This window comes from Terrapene carolina, unplaced genomic scaffold (assembly GCF_002925995.2).
Source record: "Terrapene carolina triunguis isolate 2854851 unplaced genomic scaffold, T_m_triunguis-2.0 Scaffold131, whole genome shotgun sequence".
NCBI lineage: Eukaryota > Metazoa > Chordata > Testudines > Emydidae > Terrapene > Terrapene triunguis.
The window spans coordinates 37766873-37777760 of record NW_020664482.1 but is presented as its reverse complement, the minus strand read 5'-3'; the positions used below and the strand labels follow the sequence as shown (position 1 = coordinate 37777760).

General features: G+C 45.8%; 1 protein-coding gene across 1 annotated transcript in view; it reads right to left on the bottom strand.

Moving 5' to 3' along the window:
• The window catches only part of TRMT2B (tRNA methyltransferase 2 homolog B), a 13629-nt gene extending 10097 nt beyond the window's left edge, over positions 1 to 3532 (bottom strand). The window contains exons 1-2 of the mRNA XM_026653090.2: positions 3477 to 3532; positions 2318 to 2571 (exon numbers count right to left, since the gene is read on the bottom strand). Of these exons, the coding sequence (XP_026508875.1) occupies positions 2318 to 2548 (231 nt within the window). The 5' untranslated portion in view covers positions 2549 to 2571; positions 3477 to 3532. The remainder of the gene's footprint in view (positions 1 to 2317; positions 2572 to 3476) is intronic.
• Between the last annotated feature and the right edge of the window lie 7356 nt (positions 3533 to 10888).

Here is a 10888-nt window from a genome sequence, read left to right as displayed (position 1 = left end):
CCCCCCCGCCGCCAGTCAATGTTACAGCTACCGTCCAGAGTCCGGATCAATCTAGTGGCCAGCTAGGTTGATCACGGGTAGGTAGGAGCCGGGTTCTATCGGTCACAATACGATGGTCCGGGGAAGTCTTGGCAGGACGAACCCAAAGTTTCATGGCAAAGCACCCTGTTTATATAGTGATTTTTCTTCATTGAGACCAATGAGTTTTGCACCGTCATGCCGTAATCAATTGTTGTTTGACGAGTGCTTGTTTTCTTAAATTGTTTTTCACATTTTTTATTTTGTTCGTTCATTAGTCTCTCAGGGAGTTACCCCATGCTGGTTTTGATCACAGCTATTTTGTCCCCATTGATAGGTGCCTATCTCATTTTTAGAGTTGTCAATCTGCCCCCCTCTGACATTTCAATAGGGGCGTGTTGCAATCTCTTGGCGCCTTTACGTCCATCCTCAATTCCCCCCTAGAACATCTGGTCCAGTAATGGCCTTCACACTTATCTTCTAACACACACATTCCTCATTCACACACAAAACAGGATTGATTTACACAGAGCATTTGAACAGGAACATCCAATTGCAATGCAAGAAAAAACAATCATTGCATTCATAGAATCATAGAAGATTAGGGTTGGAAGAGACCTCAGGGGGTCATCTAGTCGAACCCCCCGCTCTTTTACTTATTTTAGAATGCTAAACCTACAACAAAGTGGTGACCCTAAAAGGTCTGTTACTGCCTTGAAATCAGCTTCAGACACAAAATTCTGGCTGATGCATCTCTACCAATGGCACACTAGGCCATTCCTTTCTGCTTTCAGAAAGGGTGGCTGGCAGGCCGGATATGGTCAAATCATACATCAACACATTTAATACATGCTACATTATTATTCTTTATAATTATACAAAATACAAACATAAAATCCTACTACTACACAGTCGGGGAGAGAGAAGGAGTAAAGAGATCATGTTGTCTTCTTAACAGTCCTTATTTTGAAAACCCTCCATGGGCTTCCTCCAGCCTACCTCACAGACCTCGTCTCACTGCCCTAATTGCTCTGTCCCCTCTGACAATGGTCTCACTTCTGTCCCATCCCCCAATATTACCCTTATTAATCAGATTTTGTCATTTGAGATATCCATCCTGTATCTTCCACCAGCTCATCTTTCCATCTATTGTTACCTCTCTTCGGCAAACATCTTAACAGTGTAGTCAGTTGCACTGCTATACATATTGGAAGGGAAAATCTGAACTGCTCATACACATTGATTAACTACTCAGGCAACAGAATTCTACACGTTACCGGACAGCTCATAATTAACCTGTGAAACTCGCTGCAACATAGTATTATTGAGGCAGAGCAATTAAGAGGACCTCCCCCCAAAAGGATTACATTAAAAATAAGGCTATGAATGAAAAAAGTATATAAACCAATGTATTTCACGATATACACCAACCACTTGCTCTCTGGATTTAGCATGACCTTACTCTACAGACAGGTATATCATAATTTTCCCTTATTGGGCTTCTTACACCTTTGTCTGAAACATCTGGTATTGACCACTTTTAGAGAGACAGGATGGCAAACTAGATGGACTTCTGGCTTATCCAATATGGCAAGTCTTATGTACCTATGATGTTGTTCCCCCTTACCTGTGCCTCTTAATTTCTCTCTTGTTCTGTTATTATTTGTCAGATTGTGCTCTAGGGAAACCATCTCAATGTTTCTTTATCCTGCCCCAAGAGGGTTAGGAGAAGGGAGAGCTGAGCACAGCTAACATGAGGCAAGTACTTGCTGTCTGAGCTGCTCTAGGGTTGGCATGCAGCCATCTTATCAGGTGATGAAGCCAGTGCTTCAAGCTGTCAACAGAGTAGGCAGAAGCATCACTGGATTACACTGGGAGGGCCAATTGCACTTGGTGCAGTTGCTGCACCAGAGTTCGCTGTCTACACTAGCACTTCAGCAGTGCAGAGTCACATGTTGAAATATAGCAGCAGTGTGCTATATCTCTGAAGGTGGGAACATCTGCATCACTGGGAGTAACTGTGTGGTGTGTTAAATGCAAAATGGTTGTGCTGGGGACTTGCCAGGGTAGTTGAAGTTATACCTTTCTTTTTTGCATGGGCAAGGTCTTTGTTAAACTTAGCTGCTTTGGTTGTGTAGATGAACCCTAGACACTGATCTGTGCACACTTGAACCCTTGAACCACACTTGAAACACTCCAGAGAGTGAGTGGTTAGTTCTTATTGATATAATTTGGTTCCATTATAGTTATGAACACCTGATCTGCAGTCAAAAAAGGTGCAGATTCCTTGGGCTCGCACAGCATATGCTGCAAAAGTTCTATACCTCTCTTCCCAGGAGGACTCCAGGCCTGGCAAGCTGCAGCCCTGTCTAGGCTTTTTCTCCTTCATCCACCTTTTCCTCGTTGCTTCATTCCTCCCTGCCACCTGTCTGCAGTCCTCATCTGGTGCAGTGCTCAAAGACGCCTGTTTCAGACTCACCGGCCAGCAAGCGCGCAGGCGTATCAGTCTCAGTGAGCAGGAGAGAGCCATCCCAGAAGGCAGGGGCTGAAACACTGGAACCAACACCACACAGTGACTCCATTATTAACATTCCAGATAGTGGGGAATTTTATAGAAACACAAACTACACAACAATGATGTGAAATAGACAAAAGCTGGGAGAAGCATTGCTCTGGCTACCACCTTCTGCTTTACCCACTGTGCTGCATCTAGATATATTACAGTACTCAGTGCAATTAAAAGGCAGCAAGTTTAAAACCAATCAAAGGAATTAAAAAAATACAAGGCATAATTAGTCTGGGGAACTCATTACCACATATTATTCAGGCTAATAACTTAGAAGGACTAAATATTTACAGAAATAATAAAAATATCAAAAGTTACACACACACAAAAAGCAATGGAAAGAAGACACCAGTTCAGCCTGCCCTGTCTGAATTGCCCTAACAAACATACGGAGTTGTGACACCCCTTCTGGAGACGGAGCAGCATCTCAAGGGGCAGGGAGAGCTGCAAGTGAAGCCCTGAAGCTTGAGCTGCTAGACTTACATGCAAAGTATCTCTATTTAGGATGGAGAAAGACACCCCTCCCCCACACAATATTTTTCACCCAGTCCCCTATGGAGTATCTCCAATGAGTGTCAGTGTTCAATGCTGCACTCCTATGTGTCTCTCCAGGTTTCTCTATTTAATATCTTCCAAACGCTGACGGGTCTATAGGGAGGCAGCACTGAGGAGATTAGAGCAAGGGGAACCAGAGACCCAGAGAGAAAATACTGGGAGAGGAGAGACTGGAAGTAGGCACAGAGGAGAGAAGGAAACATCCTCCCCTCCTGACTCCCTCTCTTGGGGTTAGCGGCATTTGCAAAGTTGAAAATGTGTGCACATTTTACACACGGTGCTTAGTAACTTAAAGGAGCACCATCAACGATTAAAGCCCCGTATCCTCAGGCCTCACCTTTGTTGCCAACACCCCAGCAAACTGCTTCCAAATCGAATCAGCCTCTCATGTTATTTCCCCACTTGCAACGGTTGTGAGACTAGATGGTGTAGTTGCTTCCTGGTTCCCAGGCACCAGCACGGTGACGGCACCTACACATGACATAGCAGCTCACTCAGCCTTCGGCTGCTCCTTAAAGGGATAGCACTCTGTACAGCAGAGCTGCTCTGAGACGAAAATGTTGCTGATTGTTAAATGTGCTACGCGAGTCGCTTCCTTTCTACTCTTATGGCTACCATTTATATAGCACCTTAATTCCCGAATGATTCCATGGCCTTTCACAGACTCTGTGCATACAGCTCCACCGAAAGGCAGCCACTTCTGGGTTAGAAAGTGGTGGAGCAATGTATGTGTGTGGGGCACGTTTGGCCACGCAGGACAAGGCAAACCTCGGTGCCGGTGAAAACTTTGGTTTTAAGGTTCCACCTCACAAAATAATCTGCTGTTTGAATGCCAACCCGGTGCCACCCTAATGATATCACTGTTATGGGGGAAGATAAAGCAGTTGCCTTCAGCAGTTTTGAAGACTTCCTCATTGCCCATAGAGAGTAGAGCCACTGCCTGAATCACCTTCGCCGCTGACAGGAGCAGAAAGCTGCAGGTCATGCAGGAGTTCTGTGCCACAGCCTGCTTTCCCTCAGGGTAGAGTAATGTGAACAGGACAACCCACCGTTTGAGGGCTCTGGTGACACAGCACATCACTCAGGAACAGGGAGCAAGTCTGCTCCATGAATCTGTCCTCAAATGATGAAAGCCACATAAACCACCTGGCTTGAGGGAAGCCAGGTCATTGTGATAGAACACTCATGGGGCAGGAGTGCTCAGCAGTTCTAGAACCGCCGCTCTCTGGCCCCAGTTGGGGCCAGAACGTGGAGGCGGCAGTTGGAGGTCAGAGATGGCGAGTCTCAACTGGAGGATGCTGAAGGCGGCCATGGAGCACTATCTCTCTGCTGGTTCCCAGACTGCGGACGAGGTGTTGAGGCCAGAGGAGAAGCTGGGAGAGGTGAGTGCCGGGCACATGGAGAGGGTGAGGCTGGGTGGGGAAACTGGACTGGAGGCATGAGGCTTTTCTGTGGGGTTGGCCGGAGGTGAGGCTGGGGGAGATTGGAGCAGGGGTTGTGAGGATGGTGGAGAAGCTGGAGTAGAGGGGTGGGACTCCAGACTGGGGAAGACAGAGGGCATAGTGGATCGAAGTTGAGCAGGTGAGCAGTGCAGGAGGCTGCCATGGAGTATGGTCTCTCTGCCAGTTACTAGATGATGGCTGAGCTTGCGGGGCGGTGGGGGAGAGAGGAGAAGGGGTGAGGATTTCGGCTTCCAGGGGTAGGGCTGAGGGAGTAGGAGGTGGTAAACTTGAGTCCAATGGGAAGGAAAAGGTGACACATACTCTGGACATACTGATTAAAGAAGTTGGACAGTGATGCATGCAGGGAGGGCACTTCCCTCCCTCCCACCCCAGCCCACAGTTTCCTGAATGTAATGATAAAAATCTTTACAAATGTGTCTTTGCTTCTTGGGTTGCTCTGAGTTTTTTGTTGGTGTCACCTGGATAGTTACAGATTAGATTTTAAATAAAGATTTAGGGCTAGATACTCAGTCTCACTTTATCCCAGCCTCTGGCTTTCACCCACAGTTGCAATGTATTTCTTCCCACTGATCTCAGCGGGCTTTGTATCAGGCCTTTAGACATTTCAGTTACTGATGTGAGGGTAGTCAGCACACAGACGCCTTAGTGACCTCAACTACACCTGCAAATTCTGTGCTCAGAAATAGAGACCAGCCTTTAAATCTCTCACCCTTAGAAAGCTGTGCCATTTGTTCTCTGCTAGAAACTAATGTTTGAGTTACTAAACTTAAAGGGTTGTTTATGATAATTGCAATGCAAATGGATTATTAAAATGTCAGCCTGAAATCCCATGACTGTGTTCTCTTTCTAGATCAGTCACAGACGACAGTTACTAGGCATAGGACCTACTCAGCTCTTGGATATGCCACTTGGTGCCAAGCTCCCCTTGCTACCAGGCTCCAATACATTGTTCTATAGAACAAATCTGGGTGAAAAGGTAAAAAATTGAATATAGAGAGGGGAAAAACACATCTCATTTTCTATACTCCTCACTCCTGCCACTAAATATGCAGAGTATGTTGGAGAATAACATAAGAACATAAGAATGGCCCTAGTAGGTCAGACCAAGGGTCCATCTAGCCTAGTATCCTGTCTTCCGACAATGGCCAATGCAAGGTGCCCCAGAGGGAATAAACAGAACAGTAATCATCAAGTGATCCATCCCCTGTCACCCATTCCAAGCTTCTGGCAAACAGAGGCTAGGGACACCATCCCTGCCCATCCTGGCTAATAGCCATTGATGGACCTATCCTCCATGAACTTATCTAGTTCTTTTTTGAACCCTGTTATGGTCTTGGCCTTCACAACATCCTCTGGCAAGGAGATCCACAGGTTGACTGTGTGTTGTGTGAAGAAATACTTCCTTTTATTTGTTTTAAACCTGCTGCCTATTAATTTCATTTGGTGACTCCTAGTTCTTGTGTTATGAGAAGTAGTAAACACCACTTTCTTATCTACTTTCTCTACACCAGTCATGGTTTATAGACCTCAATCATATCTCCCCTTAGCCGTCCCTTTTCCAAGCTGAAAAGTCCCAGTCTTATTAATCTCTCCTCATATGGAAGCCATTCCATATCCCTAATCATTTTTGTTGCCCTTTTCTGAACCTTTTCCAATTCCAATATATCTTTTTTGAGATGGGGCGACCACATCTGCACACAGTATTCAAGATGTGGGCGTACCATGGATTTATCTAGAGGCAACGTGATATTTTCTGTCCTGTTATCTATCCCTTTCTTGCATTCTGTTCGCTTTTTTGACTGCCGCTGCACATTGAGTGGATGTTTTCAGAGAACTATTCACAAGGACTCCAAGATCTCTTTCTTGAGTGGTAACAGCTAATTTAGACTCCATCATTTTGTAAGCAGAGTCAGGATGAGCTCTACCCTGACATCTGGTGGTGAATTATGGCGAGCGTGGAAAAGAACTCCAGGGGCGGATCTCGTTTGCATAGGCACACCCACACGCCTAGCATGAGCCCACAGCAACCAAAAGTGGTTACTTTGGCTGGTGTGGGATCCCCAGTTTCTCTGTTATTGGGGCAGGAAGAATAAAGTTTTGTTACCCTGATTCTGTGAATCAAGGCCAGTGGAACTGTTGTATGACAGAAGGACTGAGTGAATCCGTCACCATTACCTAAGTAGCATTTGCTTGTCAAGGGGCATGGGTTACAAAACCCAGTGAATTGAGAGAGGATGGGGACAGGTATTTGTACCTGATGGTATGGGCCCCCTCTGAGGGTCCGAAACACCAATTGCACTGCCTCCTCTCTCCACTGTTGAATGTCAGAGCTAACTTTGATTCCCTTAGGAGTCTAGTTACAGGCTGCTGAGCTGAATTCACTTTGGGCCAATGGTGCACCAGCACTGGGGCTCCCCTACTATACTATGAGCTGAAATCGCTAAGAGCTGAAATCACAAAAGAGCTGATGTTATTAAGAGCTGAGATCACTGAGTGCTGTGTTAACTAGTGGGGGAGCCTGAAGCTATATTGCTCAGCAGCTGACGGAGCAATTTGTGGGGACGACTGGAGGAGCAGCGAGCGGCGTGGAGACTTGCGGGGCCGGTTGGAGTGTCCCAAGGAACGGCGAGCGGAGCTGTTTGCGGGGACGGCTGGAACGGCTCACAGTTCGGTGAGCGGAGCGGAGTGGCTTGTAGAGCGGAGCAGTTCGTGGGATGGCAGGAAAGTGGACTGGCTCGTGGTAAAGGCTGTGGCGGAACCCCCACGGAGAGACAGACGGCTGGCCAGCCTCGGATCACGTAAGGTGCCCCTTAACACCCTGCGTGCTCCCCCCTTTTACTCTGGGGCTGCACGGATCAGGGACAGAGACTTTGGGGGTTGTTGGACTTTTGGGACTTTGGGTGGTTGCTGGACCCAAGAGACTTTGGGGATGTTGGACTTTGGGGACTCTGGGTGATTTTTGGGTTGCTGGATTCAAGAACCAAAGGGAAAGGACACAGCCCAATTTGCTGGGGTGGGTTTTGCTCATGGTTTGTGTTATGAATCCTGTTTGTGGTGTTTTTCCAATTTTATGCTGATGTCGTTTACCTCATGTTATTAAACATTTTCTGCTACACTCAGACTCCGTGCTTGCGAGAGGGGAAGTATTGCCTCTTAGAGGTACCCAGGGGGGTAGTATGTAATTGTCCCAGGTCACTGGGTGGGGGCTCGAGCCGGTTTTGCATTGTGTTATTGAAACGGAACCCCTAGATACAGAACCCGGCCCTTGTTGCTGCCAACTTAGATGGGCAGAAGGGTTACAATTTTATATGTATAGTTGGGATTATGCTTTCCCATGTGCATTACTTTGCATTTATCAACATTAAATTTCATCTGCCATTTTGTTGCCCAGTCACCCAGTTTTGAGACATCCTTTTGTAGCTCTTCACAGTCTGCCTGGGTTTTAACTATCTTTAGTAATTTTGTATCATCTGCAAATTTTGCCACTTCACTGTTTACCCCTTTTTCCAGATCATTTATGAATAAGTTGAATAGGACTGTACCCAGTACAGACCCCTGGGGCACACCACTCTTTACCTCTCCCCATTCTGAAAACTGACCATTTATTCCAACCCTTTGTTTCCCATCTTTTAACACTCTTATCCCATGACAGTTTACTTTGCTTAAAAGCCTTTCGTGAGGGACTTGTCAAAGGCTTTCTGAAAATCTAAGTACACTATATCCACTGGGTCCCCCTTGTCCACATGCTTGTTGGTCCCCTCAAAGAATTCAGGTAGATTGGTGAGGCATGATTTCCCTTTACAAAAACCATGTTGACTCTACATTATGTTCATCTATATGTCTGACAATATTGTTCTTTATTATAGTTTCAACCAGTTGACCCGGTACTGAAGTCAGGCTTACAGGCCTGTAATTGCCGGGATCACCTCTGGAGCCCTTTTTAAAAATTGGCGTCACATTAGCTATCCTCCAGTCATCTGGTACAGAAGCTGATTTAAATGATAGGTTACAGACTACAGTTAGTAGTTCTGCAATTTCACATTTGAGTTCCTTCAGAACTCTTGGGTGAACTCTTGGTCCTCATGACTTATTACTATTTAGTTTATCAATTTGTTGCAAAACCTCCTTTAATGATACCTCAATCTGGGACAGTTCCTCAGATCTGTCACCTAAAAAGAATAGGTCAGGTTTGGGAATCTCCCTCACATCCTCAGCCGTGAAGACTGATGCAAAGAATTAATTTAGTTTCTCTGCAAAGGCCTTATTGTCCTTGAGTGCTCTAACAGACAATGTCCTGGCATTTCTAAGCAGAGTTACTGCTCTTGTGTACTTACGCATAAGGAAAAAAATACTGCAAGTAATCAAAGAAAGCCATCAAATCCATGCCACTGGGAAAAGGAAGGAATTCCAAGTACTAGTACTATCTGGTACCCAAAAGACAGCAGGGCTTTTATCATTATCTAGCCATTTAGAGGCACTGATCAAATAATAATGCTCTATGATCATGCCCCTTGCAGAGAAAGGCAACTGGCTATGCATTATGGACAGTGCTTTGGCTGGAATTTTCCATTGAGCCTAAGGAATTTGGGTACTTAATTCCCTTAGGATCCTTTGAAAATCCCACCTCATGCATATAGGGATACATCTCAATTACAGGATATACCTCAAATCTGTAATAGGGGAACAGCACTTCCAATTCCATGTACTGTCTTCTAGGCCAGTGTCAGTGTCATGTGTGTTCATGGAAAGCTCAGATGTTGTTGTCTACCTGCACAGGTTGGGAGTGCATGTATTCTCCTTTCTGGAACTGCCATCCATGAATCAACCACCGGGGTGCTGAAAGCTGTAGGGTTCATGATAAGCTACCCAAAGTGCCAGCTTGTTCCCCAGCAGGCATTTGAAATAAGTAGAAGCCCTGGTAGAAATTGTTCAGCTCAAAGTTTTCCCACCCCAGGATTTGATTCAGGATATCATAAGTCTGGTGGAGGGGATTTGTCAGCTTGCTACATATGTTAGATCTTTTGATCTCAACAGTATTCACAATACTGAATTGCACATCTGCACAGGAACCAACCTCAGTGGACCTGAGCTACACAGGGACTCTCACATTTCATGTAGGTGGCAGATGGCTTTGGGGCCTCTCTGCCCTGGTGGCAGTCAAGAACAATCTTCAGCTAAGACCTGACTTCTCAGTTCTAATAGCACATGTTGTAATCACCATGAATACATCCACTCTGGGATGTGGAGACCACACAGAGGGACTTCAGACCAGGAACAGCAACTACACACAAATGTTCTAGACATGACAGCAGGCCTGTCCATGCCTACTAAGCACTTTGAGAGACTTGGCGTCCCAAAAGGTGGTCTTGTTTCCAATGGAAAATCAGGAAGAAGCAGGGAGGCACCAGGTCCTGCAGATGTGAGAATGGGTTTTGCCTCATAAGATATTTCCGGTCACCACTTATCCAGCAGGGAAAGAGAACAGTCACAGACTGACCAAGGCAGTTGCTAACAGACCCTGCCATGAATGATACCTGGATCTGAAAGTGGTTAATCTTCCCCTCGTAGGGAGATGCTGGAAGTAGACCTCTGTGTCATTTACATAATCAAGAAGCTACCAGTTTGCTGCTTGTGATACTGAGAAGGCTGCTTTGACAAGGGACACCTTCACTGTCCATACTTTGCATGCCTTTCCTCACCTCTATCTCATGCAGCAAAGGTGAAGCAAAGATTCAGTGGTCCCAACAGACATCCTAGCTTCACCCTGCTGCAAATGAGAGTGGCTGATCCCATCAGGCTCTGAGGTTGTTCACAGATGATCACTCAGACCCAAGACACTTCACTCCATCCCAACCCAGGAGATTTCTCCCTGTCATCCTGCTTCCTGACAGGGGAGAGCTCAGGTGGCATGAGGTTCCTGAACAAGTGTTGCAAGCTCTAGCAAGCCTTCTAGCAGAAAGACCTGAACTGAAAAAGGTTTTCAGCATGGAGCACTCAGATGCTCCTTTAAATTCCCCTGTAAACCACTGCTTGACTAACTTCTTCATATGTCTGATTTAAAGATAGATCGGTTTCTCCAGGTGGATCTGTTTGCCACACATCTGAACTCTAACACTAAAATATTCAAACCTGACGGCCTAAATTTAGGCACCTAAATCCATATTTCAGAAGCTAAATTAGTGGCATAATTGTCAGAGGTTCTAATGACCTGCAACTCCCATTGATTTCAGTTATGATCCTGTTTCTTGTCCAATTCCATTTATTCTGGTCAGATGACTGACTGACT